The 24,929-nt window shown below is 39.6% G+C and overlaps 1 protein-coding gene and 1 long non-coding RNA gene across 3 annotated transcripts in view; both read left to right on the top strand.

Moving 5' to 3' along the window:
• The window catches only part of BTAF1 (B-TFIID TATA-box binding protein associated factor 1), a 44,683-nt gene extending 38,319 nt beyond the window's left edge, over positions 1-6,364 (top strand). Inside the window, exons 30-38 of the mRNA XM_065843900.2 lie at positions 75-204; positions 869-1,010; positions 1,122-1,252; positions 1,677-1,802; positions 2,540-2,692; positions 3,273-3,484; positions 3,642-3,801; positions 4,393-4,563; positions 4,765-6,364. Of these exons, the coding sequence (XP_065699972.1) occupies positions 75-204; positions 869-1,010; positions 1,122-1,252; positions 1,677-1,802; positions 2,540-2,692; positions 3,273-3,484; positions 3,642-3,801; positions 4,393-4,563; positions 4,765-4,911 (1,372 nt within the window). The 3' untranslated portion in view covers positions 4,912-6,364. The remainder of the gene's footprint in view (positions 1-74; positions 205-868; positions 1,011-1,121; positions 1,253-1,676; positions 1,803-2,539; positions 2,693-3,272; positions 3,485-3,641; positions 3,802-4,392; positions 4,564-4,764) is intronic.
• A 12,131-nt stretch (positions 6,365-18,495) lies between these two features.
• LOC139828560 (uncharacterized) overlaps positions 18,496-24,929 on the top strand; it is a 42,056-nt gene continuing 35,622 nt past the window's right edge. The window contains exons 1-2 of one of the 2 annotated variants that reach the window (XR_011740312.1): positions 18,496-18,577; positions 22,273-22,444. This is a non-coding gene — a long non-coding RNA (uncharacterized lncRNA). Of the gene's footprint in view, positions 18,578-20,025; positions 20,124-22,272; positions 22,445-24,929 lie in introns of those variants that run through there. The other variant, XR_011740313.1, reaches the window with a different exon arrangement.

The raw sequence follows: 24,929 nt of genomic DNA, 5'->3' as shown, positions 1-24,929 counted from the left end.
AATTGGTATGTTTTCTGAGGTTTTTAATAGTTTAGAATTTTAAATGCTACTGAAGTCTGTGTTTTCTTTTCTAGAAATATTAAGTTTAATTACTGCATTCTTGATGAAGGCCATGTAATAAAAAATGGGAAAACCAAACTGTCAAAAGCAGTAAAACAGCTGACTGCCAATTACAGGATAATTCTTTCTGGTACACCAATCCAGGTAACTGCTTTTCTTTTTTCCTAAGGAGTTGGGTGGGTAGTAGAAAACATGCAAGAGAGATATATTTTTGCAGTCCATCTTATTGTGCTTTTTATTAGAGTCATCTTGTTCAAACTACACATTGTAAAAAAGCTTTTCATTCCTAAATGCTCGAAACTGCATCTTTTTCCTAGTATACCTATGTATAGGGGAATGGAGTGCAATATTTGTGGTACTAATTAGGTTCAAAAGTTGGCAACACAACTTTCTCTTTCACTTGTTCTTTAAGCAGCAGGCTGGGAAGGGGAGAGAACATTTCCTATGCTTCTAGTGACATTGGCAAGAAACTCTCCTCTGAGAACTCCAGATTTTGGGCTTTGGCCAAATGATTTGTCTGTGGAGTATCTGTCTCATCCATGACTAAGACCACTGCTGTCTCCTGGGTTTTCTTGTCCAGAAGAACTCAGGGTTTGGCTTAAGACAAAGTCCATTTATACGTTAAAGTACACATGGAAGTCTCCCCATAGCTTAAATTGATGAAAGAGCCACAAAGTTCCAGAACCTGAAAAGTATGTTGAAGGATTGTTTGTAGTGTTTAATACAGCGTTAAATGTGCATGAAAATGTTTCTGATAACAATTGATTACTTTTGAAAATAATTGAACAAATGTTTCTTTTATGTTCAGAACAACGTCTTAGAGTTGTGGTCGTTGTTTGACTTCCTTATGCCAGGATTTTTGGGTACTGAACGCCAATTTGCAGCTCGTTATGGGAAACCAATACTGGCAAGTAGAGATGCCCGAAGCTCCAGTCGTGAACAAGAGGCTGGTAGGGATCAGACATTAAATCTTGGTTTTCTTGTTGTTTTCCTTTAAATGAGAACTGCTAAAGAAAGGAGAAATTGCCATCAGTAAAATACTGCTTCTGTTGCTTCACTAGGGGTTCTTGCAATGGAAGCACTGCACCGCCAAGTTTTGCCATTCCTGTTAAGGAGAATGAAAGAGGATGTACTACAAGATCTTCCACCCAAAATTATTCAAGATTATTACTGTATTCTCAGTCCTCTACAGGTATGCTTAAAAAGTGGCTGGAAGCTTAGTTTTTCCAGTATAGTTAAGACCACAAAGGAACCACTTCTGTATTCCTGGCTCAGTCTGATGTCAGTTCTGACGTTCTCTGGAACCACAGGACTAAAAAGCTTTCTAGCACATGTTTAAAAACTGATTTCAGTCCAGTTGCAATAGAGTATTTCTTTATATTGATTTCTGGCATTCTTCTACAAAAACATCTAGGCATCTGCAGATTTTTTTAAGAATGTTTTCCAAGCTGAAAGAAAAATGGCAAGCAATTCCACTATTACTGTTGATATTGTGCTACATAGAAAATAGCATTCTTGACTTAGGATGATTCAGAACTAAATTCCAAAAAGTGACCATTTGTCTTCTCTCAGGGAAAACACTTAAGTCATTCTTTTGTCTGGGGCTTGGTCTACAGGTTCAGCTCTATGAAGATTTTGCCAAGTCTCGTGCCAAATGTGATATTGATGAAACAGTTTCTTCAATTTCACTGAATGAAGAAACTGAAAAACCAAAGCTTAAAGCCACAGGTCATGTATTTCAGGTACAGGTTTCTTCAGTAACTTTTACTTGCTTGTTAATTTATTTCTGGTAACTATATTTGTGGGTTTAATAAAAAATACTTAGCTTTTGGATCAGATTGCCCAGAAGGTGATGTATAGCTAGTATGCTTAAACTGTGTTTTTATGTCTTAAATGATATAAAACTGTCTTTTAGTGTTTTGCTCAACTAGTGTTCAGCTGTTCTGTAGATCTTGGATACTACTGTTGATTAAAAACTGATTACCGAAAGTGCAAAACCTCAAAACAAGAGGCAACTAACTTTGATCTCATCAATTGTTGCATTAGAAAAATAAGATTCTAAAACATGAACAAAACCACTTTCTTAAGGTTAGATCTGAATTTATGAAAGTTCATGGTCTTACAGAATTGCAGATTAAGTCATGGCTGCCTGGAAACAATTCTCAAAGGGTCTGCACAGCTCCCAAAGCCATGGACTGTATCCCACGCTGATGTGAAGGTGTGGAAAATGGTCTTTGCACTGTTGCTGCAACAGGAACCAAGATCATTATGCTTCGAACTGTTACTGGATACAGTTTGAAATACAGGTTTTCTTAATATAAATGTGCAACTTTAGGATACATTTTCATTAAAATGAAGTCCAACTTGTGGAATGTGGTTGCATGGCCCCTGTACTTAAAAATCACTTTTGTTTATCCTTTTCCTGTAACTACACTGTTGTTAACCATTTATTTGAATTTAATTTCCTAAATAATCAAAGGCATTGCAATACTTACGGAAGCTATGTAACCATCCAGCATTAGTGTTAACAACTCAACATCCAGAATATAAAAGAATTACAGAGCAACTTGCAGCTCATAATTCATCCCTTCGAGACATCCAACATGCACCTAAGCTGTCTGCTTTAAAACAAGTAAGTAGGCTTTCATGTTGTGCCATAAATTTTCTAAACGTCTCTGCTAATGTTGCAGTTCAGAAGGTTTTAAGACTTCGTCAATATGAAAACTGATCTTAAAATGCTAGTTAAGTAGTAAATGAAAAGGACTACTAGAGGTTTTTAGGCTTATGTCTTATTTTTCCTGTTAATTCAAGGAGGAGGGGGAAGCACAAGGTTGCTTCAAGGTGATGACATTTACATGATAAACCTTACTTTTATTCTGTTCTTTACTCCTGTCTTCCTTGTTACAGAAAAGCTCTTTTTCTATTTATTATACAGGAGACTATTAGCTTGATAAAGTTAGGTTGCATTACATACATAAGTTCTTTTGCAAGTAAGGCAAAATGAAGAAAATTACTATTCTGATGACTCTTAAATTTTTCATGGTTTGACAATGAAGCCAAACTCTGCATTATGTCATTTGAGTGACTGTCTTTTACAGACTTCCTTCAGTAGTGTTTATCTTATTTCTAATTTTGATAGTCCATCAATGTAAATATTTACATGAGATCTGCTGTCATTTTGCTGATATGCTTTAATGCTCTTTTACTCTAAGCTGCTGCTGGACTGCGGTTTGGGGAATGGTGGATCTTCAGAAAGCGGTACAGAAGCTGTTGTGGCCCAGCACAGAGTACTGATCTTCTGTCAGCTTAAGAGCATGCTGGATATAGTGGAGCATGACCTTCTCAGACCTCAGTTACCTTCAGTTACTTATTTACGACTGGATGGCAGCATACCTGCTGGTCAGAGGCATTCCATTGTTTCACGGTAAGCATATCCCTTCATAGCTAATACAAGGTAAACTGTAATGAACTATATTATTTATATGGTACAAAATCATTCTTTTGTCTGCCTCAAAGCAGTTGAGATTCATAAATCTGTTATTTAAATGAATTTTACCATGCTTAACTTTTTTTGAATGCAGGTTTAATAATGACCCATCTATAGATGTTCTGTTGCTCACCACTCATGTTGGTGGACTGGGACTTAACTTAACAGGGGCTGATACAGTAGTATTTGTGGAACATGACTGGAACCCAATGAGAGACTTGCAAGCCATGGATCGGGCACATCGCATTGGGCAGGTGAAAAACTCTTCCATTTCTTTTTTTTTTTTTTCTTGCTGAAGTCCTGTTACTCAACTTTGGATAAGGTTGTAGGATATAATAAAAGTGATGTCTGGTGGTTTCACCAAGTTTTCGTTCATACTGCTGTCTTGCAAATATGCCGTATGTTGGAGTGTGTACTTTATTATCCTATCCCCAACTTGGTATGCTGTCTCTTCTGTACTCCCTGGGCTGCTGAGGAGAGGCCAGTGAAGAATCACCCTTCAGTGGAGGTAGAGATGTAGCTGAGACAAGCAACTGAAGGGAAGCCCCACAGGGTTGCCCTTCTCTGATGCCTGGACAAGGAAAGGATGACTACTGTTAGTCTCCCTCTACAGCTGTAAAAAGCCATGAATTCAAAACTTCCTGAGTACAGATGCAATTGCAGGTGCCTCTGCTATAGGCTGGTATAGTCTCATCCTTTTCATCTAACATCAGACTGAGTACAATTACTGAAGTGTAACTCCAGGCCAAACTGCTTCCAGACTGTCCATGAGGAATACTAAAAGGCTGTGATTTCTTGAATAACTAAGATGCTATTTTTAGCTAAGTGTGCTTTTTTCCTTTCAGAAACGTGTTGTTAATGTATATCGCCTGATAACCAGGGGAACTCTGGAGGAGAAGATCATGGGTCTTCAAAAGTTCAAAATGAATATTGCAAATACAGTGATTAGCCAAGAAAACACAAGCCTACAGAGCATGGGAACAGAACAGCTGCTTGATCTGTTCACTCTTGACAAGGTGAAGAACCATTTTTACAAATATTTACCAAAAATAGAGTAAGCTTGGAGAAAATATTTGCTTTGAAATGTAAAATTTAATCAGATGAACACATAGTAGATAGCTCTCTGAAAAACAAGAGGAAGTGATATTTCCTTAAAAGAATCATCAGACTCAAAGAACTGTATGTTAATCGATTCTTTTTTTTCTTCTTTTGTGAAGGATGGAAAAACTGAAAAAGCAGATACTTCTACCTCTTCTGGCAAAGCATCAATGAAATCAATACTCGAAAACCTTGGCGAACTTTGGGATCAAGAACAGTATGACACTGAATACAGTCTTGAAAATTTTATGCATTCATTAAAGTAACCATCATATATTCATAATACAACTGCTGCTAGTTCACATATTTTTCTGCTGATATTCAGCAAACTTCAAAGCATATATAGTGAACCTTTAGCTTAATGTGTAAATAGACCTATTGAAAGAATCTTCTTCAAAAGACTGGCACTGAATAGTGTCACCTGTTTCACTGGGGGGTTATTCTGTCTTAAACGTTTGCACTGCATAAAAACTTAAAAATGTAAAACATTGCAAGGTGGTTTAAATTTTACTTGTTCTGAACAGCTGCAAATTCTTATTTGGTAGAAGAATAAAACACAGCAAGTTTTTACATATGTTAACAAGTGTTACTTCTGTTTGAAGTTAAGTCCACCATTATTTCTTTCTGTATCTATAATAGTTTTGTACAGTTGTTTCAGTGAGTACTTCCAGTTGTCCAGTGTACATTTTTCTTTTAAACATAACTTGCTTTTATGGTGTATTAAAAAACAATTTTCAACTTAAACTTTCATTCACATCATTTCAGGACTTGTATCAGAAGAGGCAATGCCTAGAAGCCTTGAAAGTATTGAATAATTAAATGGCACTAGGTGTTTGCACCCACCTTTGTATATTGAGTATAAATATATTAGGCTCTCCAGTCTTTTGACAGCATCTTGAGAGAACATCTGACTTGAACTTTTTAATGTAAGGAGCTATATTAAATGCAGGTAATGGCCTATTTGAGGCCATGTTTGCATCCTGTTAGCAGGGGTGTACTTTTAAAATTTATCTATAAGGCTAGAATATAGCCACTTTGAGAGATGCATGTATTCAGTATGTTTCAATCCTATATATTTTTTGTAACTAAAAAAAAAAATTAAATATACAGACAGACGTTTTCCAGAAGTAGATTTTACATACTGTCTAGGATTCTAAAATCCATGCTAAAGTGACTGTTTATTAAACTGATGCATGACTTTAAAGCTTCGTAAAGGAATAGGAAGGACTCTTTTCTTTAGGAGAAAATAAACATCGAAATACCTACATTCAGTTTGCGGGAATTGAATAGTTGATATTGTGTAACAAAGATAGTAAAGGACTTTAACAGTGAGTGAGAATAATGTGGCTGTGTGTTATGCAGCTTTTTATAAAAGGGAGGCAGTAGTAAAAGTGTGTTTCTAGATGTGCATATGTACCAGTATATGCACTTTTTATAAATATTAAATTATAGATAACTTACAGCAGTTGTCTGAAAACGTAGAATATATGTATAAATATAAAAACCTAAGGTTTGTAGCTTGCTGTGTGCTTAAGCATCAGAGCTTAAAAACCACCAGAGACCTCAACGATGTAAAATAAGATTGTTTTAAAACAATATATATAAATCAAGACTGTTCTGCAGCATTGGAGAGGAATTAATGTCACATTTCAGTAGTTATGAACTGCCATATTGTAACTGAATTAGCATTCCATGAAAATAAACAAAACTGGGAATATATATCTTGCATGTTGTGTATGTCCATGTTCAGGGTCTTTTCTGTGGAGAATACTTTTTTCCCTGTAGCTGACTAGGTAAGAGACTAATGCTTTTGGACATTACAGCTGGATTACTGGTATTATATTAGTTCATTTCTGCCTTCATACGTAGAATTTTTCTGTTATGCTTTCAACTGATAATCCAAGGGAGGTGAGGACAAGATGGATATTGATGTTCTGTTTGCAGAGAAATTATCATGCTGGAATACTGGGCACTTTTAAGAGAACTTGGTGCAGTAATCTGGTGATAGTGCCCAGAAGTACCAAGATATTTGAATAAAGAAACCTCTTACTTAGAAAAACATATGCAGTGGTTTATGACTTCAAGAGTTTTATTAGCTGCAGTGGTAGGAAACTGTTTGGCTCCTGTTGGAGAAAAATACACAGCAAAGGACTGCTTTAAACCACTTATTTATCACACTGAGGTTGCTATGCAACCATAATACTCTTTGTGATGGCTCTCTTGGATATGACATCAAAAAGACGCCTGCACCTGAAAAATGGGGGGAGCAGAACCTAGAATAATAATTTCAAGATTATTATATGTACTGACTGATGTTAGATGTTCTGTGAATTAACACTTTCAAAATGGAAACCAGCAGGAACACTGCACTAAGTACACAAAAAACCCCATTTTTATTCACCTTAGTATTTAACTAAGAGCTTTTCTGTTCTTTCCAAGCTAGGAGACCACTTACCATGATCTGGCTTGCTCTAGTGCAGTATTGTCACTGCATGAGCTGTGTTCACTTACCGCAAAACTCAAGAAACATGCTTTTGGAATGCCTCTAAATGCATTCGACCTGTTTAATGAATATTCAGCTGCAATGAACCAGACCAGAACTAGGCTGAAATAAAAACTTCAAAGGTAGTGCATAAATGTCAGGTTATCAGCACCAGCCATTTTGCTCTACAGCTCTGGCGCTGTTGAAGGGTGTTACCTGTTAATGAAGATGTGGCCTAAACCTTGAACTGCAGTCATTGCAGGCCCCAAAAAAACATGACCTGTGAGTAGAACCATGCATGCCCAGTGCAAATTGTGTGTAATTTGCACTGAAGTACTACTCTAACTCTGTTTAATGGCATCAAAAGAACACTAATAGTCACCCAAGGCAGACCTCTAATGATGTAGTCCCGGAGTAAAAGCTTGCTAATTTGTGAAAACTAAGTACTTCTTGCTAGTGACCGCATTCTGGGCTGGAAGAACAATTTTGAAACAACTGTATATGTATTGGTGCTTTTCAACAAAACATTGACTGCTTGAAATTCTACTTGAAACTAAATGGAAATCTATCTTCTGCAAATATAATCACAGAAATCAAACTAATTGGACAGACCCTCAGAGGCCAGATTGGGATGGAAACTCACATAATTACTTACTTCACCAGATGGAACACTGGCATTTACAATTTTGTGATTTGGATCCTATATTAGTTTCAAAACACCCAGCAAATAAAGCTGCCGTTTTCAAAGTACAACTTCTTCACTTGAAGCAAACAGAAATACCTTTTAGGGGTGTCTCAGAAGAGGCAGCTGCTAATTTCAGCTCCATCTGGGATGATTAATGAATCATGAAAAACGCTTTGTCCTGGATCTGCAGTTGGAAGAGCTCCTCATCTCCAGCAAGTAACTTCTGGGCCCTCGAGCTGAGCAGTAGCAGTGGTGGGCAGTGCAGCAGGAGCATCCTACAGCAACCACAGGGAGTCCCACTTGAAGAGAGCTGCACCATGGGCAGCAGGAGCTGCCACCAGCCTCTCTCATGCTGGTGGGCAAGAGCCTGGCCAATCATTTATTCATGACCTATGGTTGCTGACTTGGCTGGCTGCATACTCATGAGCTGATCTACCATTGCTAGAGAGCTTACTACCATCTTCAGCAAACCTCCAGGTCTAAATGCATTTCAAGGCTGTACAGGGACAGTTTATAAAGGAGATAGGAGCTTGAGAAGCCTGCTCCACCACCAAAATGCGGGCATACCTACAACAATGTTGCATGCACTTTAGGCTTGACAGGCACCTTCACTGTTCTCAGTCTTTTCTTCCCTTTCCCTCCCCCAACATGCCTCTCTTGGATCTGTTCAGTTGCAGCCTACGCAGCTGCAGCTCTTGCATGAGCAATGGACGAGAGGGGTCCTTATTCTTACCAACCACAATGTTTCCTTTGCTCATGAAAGGCTCAAAACATAAAAAGTCTTGTTTGTTGATTACATTTGATTGTATGCAATGGAGAAGCCTTCTGTCTGTACAACAGACAAGGGACTGAGAACATTTTTCTGGATCAGTCAGTGGTCAGCTGAGTACTGCAGTGACTGGTGAGTATATCCGTTCTGAGGAGTGTTTTTTGTGGATTTCTCTCATTAAGACAACCTCTCTGCCCAAGGGCCAGGTGGTGCAACCATTAGACTCAATCCGGTCATTACAGGTGAGTGTGAAAAACTGCTATTTTGGTAAGAATCATGTCCTCTCCTGCTGGCTCAGCAGCCTGCTTACTTAACCCCACATCAACTTCCCAAGAGACATGAATGTAAATGCCTCAAATACAAAAAAAATTAAAAAGTTGCCTTGACCCAGCCCAAAGAGCTTGGAAGTAGCAGTGGCTTAGTGAGGGATAGCCTGCCAGGGGCCTTGTATTTCTGCATTTTTTTGTCATTGTTCTTCTTTTACAGAAAGTATTTTTTTTGTGTTTTGTTTTGTTTTCTCTTTTTTACTGGGCAGTGGTAGTAATCCAAGTATGAGAACTGACGTATTTACTCTGCCAGTTCAGCCCTTGGACAACTATTGAGAGATCAACTATCTGAAAATGTAATCTTTGCCATTATCTCAGGAGACCACTTGGTCAAGATCAACAACTTATCTGACGGTTTCTCTGTCATATTCTTCACAAAAATGTAATTGGGTTTTGTTTCCCTTAACCTCTCAGAGCTGTTCAGATGACCATGAATTCTCTCTCCTCCCCCAGCTCTGAGCAGGAGGATTTCCAGTTTCTTCCAGGTACTCCTGGCACGGAATCCCGCCCGTGCTCAGGAACCCACAGTGCCTAGGGATCCCTGGCCCCCGAACTGCTCTCTCATCACTTTGGGGCCGTGTGGGTGGCTGCCGTTGCTCCTGCCCAGCCACAGCTGTGGGGCATGCAGTGACCTGTCCCTGATGTTTTTTTCCCCTGTGACTATTACAAACAGTTAATATTCATACTATTTTAAGCTTTTTAAAAAATCATTCTTTTTCTGGATATTTGCTTTTATCATCTAGGTAATTCATGCAGGTCAGCCCAGCTGGACGGATGAGTCATAACAAAGCTGTTACACTTGTCAAGTCTGGCAATCTGGACACTGGGTGGAAGTAACCATCAAGGATCATTTGCCTTGCTTTGGTGGTAAACTCTGCTTTTTCCAGTGTCAGACAGAGGATTTGTTTTGGCTTTCACTGTTGGAAAAAGCTTATGCAAAGTATGCAAACATTGTTATTGAGGGAAGTAAAGGGAGGTACCATACCTGTCCACCTTCCACTTACTTCTTCAATGTGGCTGTTTTGGGCACAGAGCTGTGTATTATTCAATACAAAGTACAATGGCTGCCAGCTTTTCCATACTGGATTGTACAGAAGTTGGTCTTTAAACTGTAGATCCGAAAGGTGTGTTTCTAGTTGCATATGAGGTTAGTCTTAGGGCAAGAATTACGATGAAAGCAAGAGCTGAAGTGAATTATCAGGATTCCAACGACGTTCATTAAGTCACTATCTGTTGATCATCTAGTTTATTAAAGGGAAATATTTTACTAATGCAGCATTTTGTAGATGAAGACAGCACAATCAAAAGCAGAAAGCATGCAAATATTTTCATGGAAAGCAATGACATGACGTAATTTTATGCTAGTGGAGGCTCTGGTTGTAGGAGTTTCACTGATGCTCTTGCTTAATTTGATAGTTTTATTATTTTGAGAAGAAACCACCGTATTGTTCATGTGTTTGCAGATGCAGCTATATTATGTTTTGTGACACATCCACCAAAATGCTGTCCAGATAGACAAAGCAATTTGGAGACAAAGTGCACTGGTAAGATAGACATCAATTGGCCAAAAGAACTGCGATGACACATTGTGGTTGCCAGCAGAGGGCAGAAAAAGACTTTAAATATGAAGTAACGTATTCAACTGTAGATATGTTTAGCAGAAATAGTGAAGCAGCGGTGGCATGTTAAAGCTTCCCTGTAGGGTTGAAAGGTTTGTTTCTGTAGAGTCTTATGGTACTCTCTTGTCCTATCATTCTTTTATAGTCTTGATTTCTTCTGCTCTCTTTTGCATCTGTGCCATCAGGTAGGGTAGTCTCTTGATTTCCTTAAATTGTTGAAGGAAGTGCTACTCTGGTTGGTTGTGCAAAATGAACAAAGAATAACTGATAGAGAGGTAAAAATGTTATTTTTTCATACAGAATGTTAGTATATCATGGAAGATGACGTAGTGCACAAATGCTAAGGTACAAATGACTAGGACTAGACTAGAGTGGTTTCTGTAGAGGATGACATGAATTGTGGTAAACATCCCCCCAAACAATGGAATGGGAATGGCATTCTTTAGTTGTTGTATTCTGTAAATAAACTAGTATGTTCTTTCTTTCGCCTACTTGGGGATATGAGGTAGGGTAGGGTTTCTTTAGTTCTGCTGTTTGCAGAAATTTTCTTTTTTTTCTTATTTTTGTCTTCAGTAGTGGATGGGTCTTACAAACAGCTGTGAGCAGGACAGGTGGGAGATGCTTTGGTTGACCTGAGTGGAAGAATTGCTGAAAGATGGATCCTGACAGGGCCTGGAAGAAACACAGAAAAAGAGAAGACTGGCATGGTTTTGGAGAAAGTGTTTAAGGAGATTAATGAATCTGAAGGAACAGTGTGTAATAAGCTGCTCAGTCCTAAATTCCAGGCAAGGTGATAGTAAAGTTCTAGACATTTTTTAAGTAAATACCTTGATTTAACATGGTTTAGAGCACAAGGCAGCCACAAATGCATAGTGCTGATTCTAGTACCATACCAGTGTCATGCTGCAATTTCACATAACCTTGGATAAAAAAAAGATCTAAGAAAGTTGTTGAGTTCAGGATGGAGGGTCCTTTTGAGGACTGTTTTTATATCAATACCAGTTTGGTCAGTTCTCAAAAAGAAACACACCCCCACACTCCCCGATAAAACACCTAAAAAACCCCTTAAAAACCTCAATGAATTTTGGCATCGAGAATTTGTACGTGTTTGAGATCAAGCAGTGAGTTAATATGCTTTAAATTTTCCATTTATTTTATTTCTGTATAGTCACAACTAAAGTCAAACTGTTCAGGTTCTTTAATGCTGTTTGTATACTGCTTTAATTTCCTCTTAGCTCAAAACTGCCTTCTTTCACTGGATAGTTTAATGTCATTCATTGTAACACATGGAGCAGGTTCTTTTGTTTACTTTCAAATGCTTTTCATTCTATTCTGGTGCAAGTGAACTCAGAGAATTTCATGCCTTTATGGTCATAGACATGTTGAATCTTCCTGAAGTGTCAAGCAAGGAAATCTTCCTACTATGAACAGCAAATCCTTGGGGGAGGCAGTGTTGGAGGGGTCCCTGGTGTGAAGGGTAAGTTTATTTTCATTTGGAAAATCATTTGTCAAAGTTCTGAAGCACGAAGCATATCTATGTATTGCAAAGGCAAATATTGCTAATAGGCTATAGTGGAGGAGAGAGACTTGAGTTGGTGTGCTGTCCCTTAGAGAGGTGAGTAGTTCACACAGCTTATTGGTTCCAGGTTACACATTTGATTTGTTCTGGTAATCTAACATTTTTTTAATACCAATTTTTTTTTTTTAATCAAAGCATTGTGTCTTCTTGTAGAGATAAGATCTTTGGCTTATTTTCTCTCTCTGATTTTTGTTGTGTGGGGTTTTGTTGTTGTTCTGCAGTTGATCTAAGTATCTTTGTTCATAAGAAGTTTGTGACTTGTAAGCACTCACTCAGCTTTACTTGGCTTTTCTCATTCGATCTTGTCTCAGTTGCAGAAGACAAGCAAAGGAGTATGTATAAAACAAAACACAGCAGAAGGATACTTATGTTTTTTACTTGTGCACTGTCATTTGTGTAGATTAATATAAGAAGGATAAACTGGAATTGAGTAGATAGAAATGAGATCTGTTTTAAAGGAAATGCAAAAAATATGTTTAGCAGTTCATGTAGCAAAGTAACAAAAAATGAAAGGACAGACACTACTAGCTTGTTTTGTCAAGTGTTAGCATACTTAGACTGGACAAAAGAACATGCAATTCTTGACCCAAGGAGCAAGCTATCAGCATTAAAATATGGTAACAGTGTGATCATGTTAATTTTAGAGAACGGGGGGTGTGTGGGTGTGTGTGTCCCATGTTAAAAAGGCAGCTTAATTGCATTAATTGAGACTTAAGTTCATGGTTTTTGCTCTTGGCAGAGTTTTGCCTATATAGTTGGGCTCTTGTAGCTTCTTTGCCAAACAGTAAGTTGTCATGTAGTTGCAATAAGACAGCATTTCACCAAGTGACCTTAGAGCCCTGTTTTATTCAAGTGCAGAACTGTTCTTTGTTGTTAGTGAAATAGTAAAAAATGTTGAAAGCACAAGCTTTTAATGGGCCCTAAATAATGAGGTGTTTAAATTCTTGGTTCATCGTGACTTAGCTAGAAGGTTCATGGGAATAACTGGCTGCTTCATACAAATGGTGGGTTTTGATGTTCACTACAGAGCATTAAAATTCTTTCAGAACAGTCACTGTGCAGCTTGTTTTACCTTTTTGTCAGTATTTTTAACAACTGTTAAAATCTTTATTCTGCCATCACACTTTTGACTGTACTGTCTGTTGTAAGCAAAGTTGTTATTTCACCTACAAGTGTGCTGCTGTATCCTATCTGCTGTGAGGTTGGTTCTAAGTTTTCTTTGATAAGCTGTGATTGATAGTTTCTGTTATCCCTCCCATTTGCTAGTGATGTGTATATAGGAAATATTAAAAGCAACTATTTGACAATAAAATGAAAAAAAAAACCCTCTTCTTATTGTCCTGCTCCATAGGATACTTGATACAACATTGTTATGGAACTTTATTGGGTGAAGAACTAGATGTTGACTTTTGTCTGATGTGCAGTGGTCGAGGATGGAACCAGCTGGATCCAGTAGTTGCCTCAGAACTGCTCTCACAGATCCAAAAGGGAAAATTCTGCATTGATGAAGAGAAATTTTGCAGGGAATTTGATGAGATTACCTTTGGCTTTCCAGTCAAGGAGGAAGAACAACTTCAAAGCCTCTATACAGGTGTGGTATGAGAAAACATCTGTCTTGTGCAAATAATCTAGTTAGTCTCTGTCAGCACTGCCAGGATAGCACGTGTCATCCTGTAGGTTTCCATATTTTCCAGGTAAGACTTCTGATCAGTTTGATTGCTCATGTGCCAAGTGTAAAGGTAAGTTTGGCAGACAGTTCGGCGCTCCTTCCGCTTGGGAAGGGACTTGCTGCTTCTAGGAGAAAGACATGCTGATTGTGTGACATAATGCCTGTGAAAGACAAGGAGTAACTACATAGTAACCAGAGAAGTAGCTCGACTGAATTCTTCCAATGTTTTATAAATTAGTTTAAGAAATTATTCGGGTTTTTTAACATTATTGTATACTTCTGTATTCCTAGGTTGTGATTATATGAGCTTTGGTAAGTATATGTCTTTCAATTTCAAAAAGTTCAACTATATGAGGTCAGACCTCCTAACTAGAAGTTACGACAGGATGAGGCGTGATGCTTTTAAACTAAAAGAGAGGACTAGGCTAGACTCAGGCTAGACATGAGGAAGAAATTTTTCACAATGAAGGTGGTAAAATACTGGCTCAGGTTGCCCAGAGAGGTGGTAGATGCCCCATGCCTGGAAACATTCAAGGCCAGGCTGGATGGGGCTCTGAGCAGCCTGATCTAGTTGAAGATCTCCCTGCTCATGGTAGGGGTTTGGACTAGATGAGCTTTGAAGGCCCTTTCCAACCCAAAACATTCTATGATTCTATGATTTGCGCTCATTTGTCTGAGAAGCAGCAGCAGGTCCAGGTGTAGTGTGCTTTCTTGGGGGTTTCTGCTGTGTCTGACAGCCAAGGAGGAAGGAGAAGCGCCAACAGCAAACTGTGACCTCTGCCCTCCCTGGAAGTTCTCATCAAATGTTAACCTCACCTAGGCTGACTTATTTTTATTTTATTTTTTTTTAAAAGCTCTCCCACCTTTGTGATCCATACAAAGGTGTTCACATCCAGCTCTTCCAGTACTTGACAATGTCCCTGTTGAATGTGCAGGAGTCCATGACATGAAGGGTGGGATAGAAACATTTTATGTTTATGTTATAGAAGCAAGGAACATTTATGTTTCTATTAATGGTGACTTACTGGTTTGTATTTATATTGTATTACCAATACCACTGTATTTGTAGTATATTACCAGTAGCTCAGACCTTCTGATGAAACCTCAGAAGGAGGGACAGCTCTCTGTTGGAGATGGAGCTATGAGGAGTTCATTCTCATCAGAATTTCTAAATGAGATTATGGCTCAAGCTTTCTTATGTGCATGTATCCAATCTTTCTGTGTGAGCATGCCTAGCAGCAAGCTGATTGCTACTGCATTCTAATTTGAGAATCCTGCTTGTGTAACCAACCTGTGCTTTGATGGAGCAGATACCATTTGCAGCTGGAGCCACCCCAAACTAAATACACCTCCCTTGGCACAGAACTCTGCAGTGGTACTCATCAGAGCTGATGGAAAATACCAAAGAGTGCAAGGGAGAAAAATAAAACAGAATACTTTGTCCTTCTCAAAAGGTGTTTTTTCCTGTTTCTTGACACATATGAACATTACTTGAATTCTCTGTAAACTTCTGTTGTTTTTTGGTTTTTTTTTCCTTATTTCAGTGTTCTAAAACTATGAAGGCGACTTTGATTGTGGTGCAACATTGTGATTATCCTTTAAACTTTATCTGGAGAAGCATACTGTTTGTACTTTTTTGTAGGAAATGTGTTATTTTTTTTCCTGCTTTTTTTTTCTTTACCATAACACAGAAAGCTGGAAGTTGAGACTACACTTTCACTTGTATGTGGTAAGTATTAAATAGTTCTTGGTGAGACCAGAGCATGTTCCTGGTTTGTGTGTTGGTTTTTGTTAATTTTGTTGTTGTGGAGCAGTTATTTTTTGGTTTCTGCACTGATGAACAGTCTGAGATTGTATAAAAAAAATTAGATCTGCTGCTTACACAAAGAGGGCCAAGACTGAATTTACATTGCCTACAAAATTGCCACTTAAGTCCATTTTAGTATATAAATATCTGAAATATTATACAAACTCTAGTGCTAAACTGTGCCAAATCTTGAATACTTTTAAATGGAAGAAAGGAATAGCTGAAGAAACAAAGTACTTAACACCAGATAACACTAGGGAACTCAAACATGGATTTAGGAACTTTGTTAGGTTTTCTTTCCTTTCCCTCCTCTCCCCAAAAACCTTAAAAAGTCACACACTCAAAACTTGTGCTGTTTTCTTAGCTCTGCATCATGGGGATAGCTAGCTCAGTGTTGGGCATCTGTTGTTAATTTAGCAAGTAATCAACAAACATACATTCTTACAGATGATGACCTGCAATATTTCCTTGTGAAGTAAAATTCAGACCGGGGTTTGCTAAGTTATAAGAGGAAAATTCCATGTACTAAAGAAAAACATTTACTGTTCAATTTCCCTTTTAAAATGAGGTAAGTCGACCCAGAGAACAGCAACTTCAAGACCATGGATTTCAACTCAGGTACAAAAACTGCAGGAAAAGTAGGGAAGGGTGAAATGCAGAGATGGGGAGAAAGGAAAAAGTAGTATCCTGCATCCTGCCAAAGGGCCGTTCCAGGAATGCAGCAAATTGAACTAATCTGCAGTTCAGTCAGAGGCTCAGAAATAGCCGAGCAGTCAGAACACGCTGGCCATGTCTCCCATACACTCCAGTTCCAGGGGCCGTTGCAGGGTGATGCTGTGCTGTCCATGCCAAGTCTGTGCCTGCCAGAGATTTCCCATATGTCAGAGTAATTACATTTCATAGTTTATGCAAGCTGGCTGCTTAGATATGCCATCAGGAAAACAGGAATACCTATCAGTATACTGGCAGCAAGTGAATTGGGTGGTTAGCTGTGGTATGTTTTTTGCTACTGTTTCTGTGTTATTTCTCTCTGAATAAATATTCTTCCCTCCAGATACACATTTGTGTATTCTGATCCTGTTTTGCGTGACTCATACTTCACTTTCAGTGATTTCATTATCAATCACGGCCTAGCATCCTAGAAATAAAGACTTCAAGTAGAAATCTGTAAAGAGAAGGCAAGGGAAGAGCTATTGCAGATGTTCAAATCTAACTGCCTTTGCAAGTTAGTAAACACAGCTTGATAAAAGTCAGTTGAATTGTACGTGATCTCTGCCACAGCCAGAGAAGGAAGTTGTTAAAAAAGCTGTCAACCCTCAGAAAGCAATGCACTCTGATGGAGAAACTTCTTTACTCTGAAGGGTGACAGAGCACTGAACAGGCTGCCCAGAGAGGTTGTGGAATCTGCTTCTCTGATCACATTCAAAACCCACCTGGACACATTCCTGCGTGATCTGCTCTGGGTGAACCTGCTCTAGCAGGTGAGTTGGACTGGATGATCTGCAGAGGTCCCTTCCAACCCCAGCCATTCTCTGATTCTGTGGTTCCTGCCTCTCTTCTAAATCAGAGCTACTTCACTTAGGGACAAAACCAACTTTTGACTCTGTGCTACCAAGACAAGTGTGGCTTTATGAGAAAGCTGGACTGTATTTTGATCTGTTTCTCCATGCTGCCCACATTTCCACACTGTCCAAATTGTAAAACACTTCCAGGACACTTGCAGTACATCCTTGGTACCTCTATCTTGCAAATATCATCACTCACAAAACACAACAATCTTGTCAACCAAGTTAAAAGTGCTACGGTGCCATTTTCTGTTGTTTTGGAAGCTTTGAATACCTGTATAAACATAAACAAAGTCCATATCTGTGCATAAAGTCAAAATACTGCCCATACCCATATTCAGGAGAATGTGTTTTCAAGAGACTGCCAAGAGAAGCATCATGCACACTAACCAAATCAACAGTCAGTGCCAGCCCACCTGAGTTTGTTTATGATTAATTTAACGGTCATGCCCTTAGGCATCATATCAGTTAAATAGTCAGTTCATTTGCAAGCTAGAAAGGACAACATGGCCGAACTCAAAGCTGATACTTCTGCTTTCTTTGCTGCCCTGCTAAGAGCCACAAGATGCGATCAGCATTTCAGGCATTCCGGGGCTGGCACAATCAGCAGTTGTTAATTATTGTTTATAAAATGCAGAACTGTGTGTTCTTGCAGTTACATCACTCTTTGGCTGTGCCTATTATTTATCAGTTGAAAAGCAAGGCAACAAACAAAGCAAGAAGAGTGGGAAAAAAACCCCATACCGTGAGTGTTTACCTGGGCTGTGTGGAGTCAGGGCAAAGTGAAGAATGGAGGGACATGAGATTGCACTTGCAATCAGACCATGTTCCCTGGCTCAGTTTGGTTTATTTCTCCAAATTCCCACTGTGCAGTATTGTTGCCTTCAATGTAGATGCGGTCACAGCTCCCTAAGCCACCACAGCACTGCAGTGGCAGAGGTTTGAATCCCCTAACCCTGAGAGCCTTGTGCTGCTTCCTTCTCTTCCCACTTGAGCATGAAAAGCAGCTCCAACTACCACCAGAGAAGAAAACAAACCAACCAACTCGGAAGTCCAAAGAAGCTGAAGTGGCAGATGACTGCAGAGCTCACAGCTTCTTACACCTGCACAGAAAACCAGAGAAAATACAACCCTTACGCACAGGCTCCAAGGTCCAACACTGGCTGTGTGGATGCAGCAGTCAGGGCTGCCTTCCTACTTTCACTGTCCCTGGGGCTCAGAAAATAATCATAGTAATAACAACAATAGAAAAATCCTCTAAATTAGAAGTGCCCCTGCATCCGCCCGCGCCCAGATCCCGCGCTCACCTTCGCTCCGCCCGCAGCACGCACGGGGGCGGCCCGCGAGGCCCTGCGGCCGTTAGTGTCCGTTGGGCAGCACGCGCAGCCCCGTGCCCCGCCCGCGGAGCCTTCCAGAAGCCCGCGTGCCCAGGTGAGGCGGGTTTCTCGGGGCGAGTGGGCCGGGCCGCGCCCCCGAGGCACCAGCGGCCGCTGCCCGGAAAACTCACCTCACAGCCAAGAGGAGGGCGGCTCTGGCTGAGCCCCTGTCCCCCAGCGGCAGCAGTGTTGCTCTGCTGCTGCCTGAAAAGCTGGGGAGCGCCCAGCGCTGCACGGGGTTTTCAGGGTTTTTTGTAGCCCTGCAAGTAAAAGGGTGGTACTTGGCCCAAGGAGCTGGTATATGTGCCGTTGAAGTGTTCATAGAGCAGCAAAATCACCATCTTCACCTGCCTTTTGTTTGTTGCTTGACAAGTGAGGATCAACCTGATCGGGGGCAGAGTTGCATATTTATATATTCAGGGTCTCTAGGGGCAAGGAGATGTCTCACTGTTTTCTTAGTCTGCTGCTGAGCTGTCATGTAATAAGATTTGCATCTGTGGCAGAGATGTATTCAAGGCACTAAATTATTTCTGCAGTTATTAGATGCCTTTATCAGCTTTGCTGAGGCATTTAATCAGCCACAAAAGCTATTTATTGCCTCATAAACTGCTCTGCAGCGAACATCCATTAATTAATCCCTGAAAATTACAAAGAGTGATGAGGTAACCTGTTTCTCACACCAGCCTTAATTGGGTGGCCTAGGAGAGTTTGTTGCTGTTTTCCCTTTCATTTTGTGTTTAGACAGTTGTCAGCTGGCCCAGTCAGAGAGCTTGTTACAACAGGTAGGAGCAATTTAGCAGCATGGCACAGGTAACAAATACCAGCCAAATCACTGAGCTGTGAGAATTATTCACAGCTGAGAAACTTGGGAGGTGAGTAGAAGTTAAACCCAAATTTAACTCGCATTAAAATTGGACGGACAATTTGAACAGCATGTGGCTTTAGAACTAAATGATGTTACAAAGTCATTAAAAGATTGGAGACAGCTGCTAATTAGGACTATTTGAAGCTGAGGACACAGTAACAAAAGTTGATCTTCTCTTGCATACTGAAAGGTTTCAAATGTATACTTGCTTCATATATCATGACTTTTTGTATATCAGCACTTCTAGAAATTCAAAGCAGCTGAAAAGCATCAAGATCTGTTTTTGACTAGAACAACTCAATACCTTAGATATCCACTAGACTATGTTTTGTAGCATGGATGCAAGGTTTTTTACGGCATGAGTGCAAAGTTTTGCTGTTTCCACATAACTCAACCCACACTTCCACCAGAATCAGATGTTAGTTGTAAACTACAGCAGTTCACAAAATAATAAAACTATTAAGTATCATGTTTTCAAACTTTTATCTGGCCATAAGAGGGCTGAAATTATAGCTGGAATTTCAAGGATCTTGTGTAAACGTGTTGATTCCAGCTGAGAGCTTTACTGGGGAGGGAAGGGGAGCAAGAAACATTCTCCTAAATATTTGGGAGTCAGCAGTGCTGAATCCTACCTCATTGCTTCTCATGGATGACTGCTAAAAATTACTGTGGAATTGCCAGTGCCTGTGGGGAAACGTGATAGGAAGAAAGAAAATATTTTCATATATTTGTCCAGGTTAGTTACTGAGTTGCTGAAAGATGTTGGGATCATGTAATCAGTGAATTCTCTGCACACCTACAGCAAATGTTTCATGAACTGGGAATTATATTTTAAGAAGCACCTAGTGATGGAAGGTGTAGAGTTTGTAGTTAAGGTAGTATAAATTTGACAGAGCACATGAAGTACATGGAGGAAGGTTGCTCCAAAAATAGTTGCAACAAGTTTCCCCATCAGCATTTAAATTTTCAAAAGCAAATTCTGAAACAAACAAATAAACAAACTCTTGTGTTTGAGAAATGGTAAAAGAGGAAAAGTGGAAAAAAATGTTGCTTCCCATGTCTCCTATGGTTTTCTGATTTTCTTCAGCACTTGAAGAAAAAAACAAAACAAACAAAAAAAGCCCCAGCCTTGACCTTGCTCTAATGTTAGCTCACAGCTGCTAGGGAATTTATATTTCCAGTGGCAGGGGTTAATCATGGTGAGACTAAGGAGCAGTTCCACTTTGGTGACTCTTTTGATGTGTTAGTAGGTGGTAGCATAATCAGGACTCAAATTATAAGAGATTATGTTTTCAGAGATGTATTGAAAACTCTAACCCAGTAATTATGTTTTCCAAAGTAGTCCAGTTGTGCTGCTTTACTCCTGGAGACATTCTGAATTACTGAAATGTGTTCTTGCCACCTGAATTTCTGAAACATAAGTAGGGAAAACAAAATCAAGTAGGTGGATCCTGTTAAAATAGAACTCTGGAAGGCAGAAAATCTAAGACTATGTTTCAGGAGGAAGTGCAATGAGGCAATCTGGTTTTATGCAGTGATAGATGGTACAATTGTCAGCTTTTTGCTTCAGGGGAGAATGAAGGGTACAGCAATCCAAGGCTTGGGAAAAACAGGTCTCTACAGTGAGTACAGCAAGAGTTCAGTTAGCTAGTTTGCTCCCAGGAACAAATACAAAGGCAGTTTTACATATTCCATGATGCAGTAACACCTCGGTATACGTAGTCCATAGCTTGTTAAAATGAAAAGAACAATAGTAAAAAAACTTAACAGTGGGACTCCGAGGAGTTCATTGGGAGTTAAAATGGGTAAGCAAGTTGCTCAGCTCTAATTCAGGATACAGCTAGACAAAGTGTGGTAGTGAGAACAGATAGTCAGGAACAGTGACGTTCACCACTCACAAGCCTGTATCTTGGCCTTTGACTGGGGGTGAGGACAAAGGTCCAAAGCTGTGAGCTAACTTCAGCTTACAAAATGCTGGCAGAGATCTCTCATTACGCAAACTTTGGTGTTTCTAAGTATCTAACTTCTGCTGTCTCATATGCCTATAACTTTTCCTTTATAAGCAGTTTGGTATTTTTGTCTCACCTAAACCAAAGCTGGATTCAGAAACAAGCACTCCTCTTCCAGGGCATGAATACCTGGTAACAACTTCTGTACTTTTCTTTTAGAGCACAGATGGAGCATTAGGGGGAAATGGAAATGCCAGTCCTTCTATTTTTCTTTTTACTGACTGGAGTGCTTGTTCTGCAATGTTAGTGCAACCCACGAGGCTCTGAGTATGTCTGTGTGGAACTCCTATCTAACCTGAAACTGTGCCACAATGCAAAACAAATCAAAGCTGCGTAAGGAGCAGGGAGTGTGATGGCATGTAAGGCTGCTCTCTGTAGTCTGGTGTATTACATGCTTCTCCATGGGAGAGACTATAGTTGTGTTTCTGCATCATGGACTGTTCAGTTTATGCATGTTAAGCAATACTTCCTTTGGCTAAAATGCAAAAAAAAGTCCTGATAATGTAACTGCTACTTACCTACAGTTCTTAAAAAATATTTTCTTGACTGTCTAGTGGATGTAGAAACAAAACAAACAAAAGGGGATTTGTTTCCCCAAAATTACATCACTCGAATTTCTATTAAGCTTCTTTTCAGTGTAAATTAAGAATATCTCTATTGCTTCAAAAAGATGACAGCATCCTACCCACTGGGCCAGAGAAATGATAACATACTCTTACAGTGATTTGGCCTGCAGTGAGGAAATCAGCCCTGTTAGCTCTTCTTCTAAGAATGAAGCCAAACAAAAAGGTTAATGCAGAGGTCAGAGGTGCATCCTTTAGAATTTAATTCGTCAAATGCGCTAATAAGAACACTTTGTTATCATTTTTTGAATAGAGTGGTCGGATCAGAACAACTTGAAGAATAGAAACAATCCAGCAGTGACCTCACCGTATCGACCTTAGAACTTGTCAAGATGAAGAGAAGCTGAGAGCTACTTGAACAGTCTTCTGCATCGCTGAACCCAGCCTTACCCCCCAAAATGGCTTTTATGAGAAGGAAGCTGAAGGTAATGTCTCTTTGTGAGGATCACCAGTAGTGGGAATTGTCTCCTACAGGTCTAGCAACAGTGCAGTGCAAGAGGCAGACAAAGGTTATACTATTATTCATGCTTTATTTGGTACAAACAACACATTTTAATCTACCGACGAGAAATCGAGCCAGATTGAGTCATAACTGTTGTGAGCTTGGATGCCTGAATTGTTCCTAATGTCTGAGTGAGCCTTCCTGGTTTTGACAATCTGATTTGCAATCCAAAGGAGTTTGTGCTGTTAAGTACACTGAATAGATTTTGACTAATTCAGTCTCAGTTGAAAATAAGTGTGTATGTAATGGGATATTTCTGAGAAGAACCCTCTTGTATTGTGCTTATCTGAGTACAAGGCTTGTTTGAATGGTGCTGTAGGCTTTATTGGACATCCTAGCTATGTCTTTGAAGAACTGACCTAATAAAATCTCATGCTGAGGGTAGGGAGCTGGTTAAATGTGAAACAAGCACCACCCTCTCTGCCCAACCCAGTCCCTCCAAACAGAGATCAGACTTTCAACATCAGTTCTTTACACAGTGGGAAAGAACCAGCAATTAAAGCTTCTTAGATCCTTGTAGCTGTCAAGTGTAAAAATTAATAGGCACCAATAAATGTTTTCTACAGTGATTAGTTTTTTTCTTTCATAAAAAGGGCTGAGCTTATTGATGATGGTTACACAAGTGAGACTTGCACATTCCTGACTTGCTGCATGATCTCAGACAAGTCACTTAGTTTTGGTCCTTCTGTTCTTTTTATGTGCTCTGTTTGTTTTGCCTACTTAGACTGAAAGCATTTCAGGACAGAATCTGTGCTTTATGTAATGTCAGGGCCAACAAAGCTCTGTTTTACTTTTGAGCCCTTTAGACACTGCTGTAACGTAAATACTTTCAAAGAGAATTAGCAACATGGGCTTTGAATGAGAAGTCATAGCCTGGCCTGAGAAGGAGAGATTCTTGTAGTCCTTCCCCCTCTGCTGATTAATATTGTCTTTGAAACAGGAGATTGGGAATTATTGTGACCATTATAAATGTTCAGAATACTTGCACAGTTCTGGCAGACTGAAGGATATGGGCTGAGTAGTTGGTTTCAGGGCACAGTGAGAGGGGCAAATGAAGTTAAGAGATGTGTGGTCTGACTGCATGTTATAATTTCTTCCTCTCCAGAAGTTCCTGTCATCTCAGTTCTTCCGGTTGATCTTTTTTTTGGTTTTTTAAACCTTGACTTTTTTGTAGAGTCAAATTGCATTCTGTGGTAACTAGATGGAAGATCTGAGATGAATGGAACTCTGGCAGAGACATAGGGTTAAGTATCCTAGGAGTGGAAACCTCTTAACCACGATCAGCAGCAGAAAACATAGCAAGTGAACATGCACTGGTTTAAATCAGTCCTGATCTCATGGGTGTGGAAAATAAGTGCAGTCAGAAATTCCTTCTCACTGATTTGGTGCCAGGCTGTGATGAGAGGCACCTGCAAAGATAGTCCACCATTGAAATTACTCTGGCCTTTAATTTCTTTGTTTTAAAAGCTAAAGGAAGTCCCACTAAGATGGTTTTAGTTAACACAGTGACTGATCTAATAGTAGAAGGGCACATTTAAGTACAGGTAGAGTATATACAGTTTGCTTCACCTCACTTCTGGTGTAAAAGGAGCTTTTAATTATTCCACAAATGCAACATGAAAGTTGTGGTGTGTGTGTTTTCACTCAGAAGACTTGTGGCTGCTGAAATGTCCTCTGTAATCAGAGAAAATATTTCTATCATGAGAGTGGCCCAGGTTTAGATAGTTTGTTGGTATCATCATGGCGGACTGTTCTAATTCATCTTCTAGTTCAATAACATGCATTTATAGTAATTGTAATTAGTTAAGAAATAGTACTAGGTCATTAGAGCTCAAGGCAGGCCCATTGTTCACTTGCCTGCAGCATATATAGATGGAGGCAGTATCTCATAAATCCAGCAAATTAGATGCATCTGTATGGGCTGTGAGATAGTTGGAGAATCCTGAACCTGCACAGTGTCAAGGGCAGTTAAATGCTTTCATACTTGGCAATGCAACTTCACTAGCTAACAGCAAGTGGTGTAGACAGCAGCATAGCTGAGATCTTGCACTTCTTTAACATGTGGGAATGTCACATGGGATTCATACCTATGAACATGTCAATATAACTGAAACTCTTCTGACGAATTGTGCCAAAAAGTGGATGGTGCACCTGCCAGCTTAATGGTGTGAAATGTAAATGTACAACAGTCTATAAGAGCACTTGTTCTTTGGATTTTGGTACTGTTCAGGCAGGTACTGCATACTAACCTATTCTGCTTTGCCAGGACAGGTAATTCTGTGTCTGTGCAGAGGCAGCTTTAGTCAAGTCTAGTCAGCCAGAGAGTTCAGACAGCTTCAAGGTTATGCAGCAGCTGAGTAGGGGTTTTCAGGAACAGCTTTGGACATTAATTTTTAATTACATCCTTT

The sequence above is a fragment of the Patagioenas fasciata genome, chromosome 8, assembly GCF_037038585.1.
Source record: "Patagioenas fasciata isolate bPatFas1 chromosome 8, bPatFas1.hap1, whole genome shotgun sequence".
Taxonomy (NCBI): domain Eukaryota; kingdom Metazoa; phylum Chordata; class Aves; order Columbiformes; family Columbidae; genus Patagioenas; species Patagioenas fasciata.
This window is presented reverse-complemented; position numbering and strand designations above follow the sequence as displayed.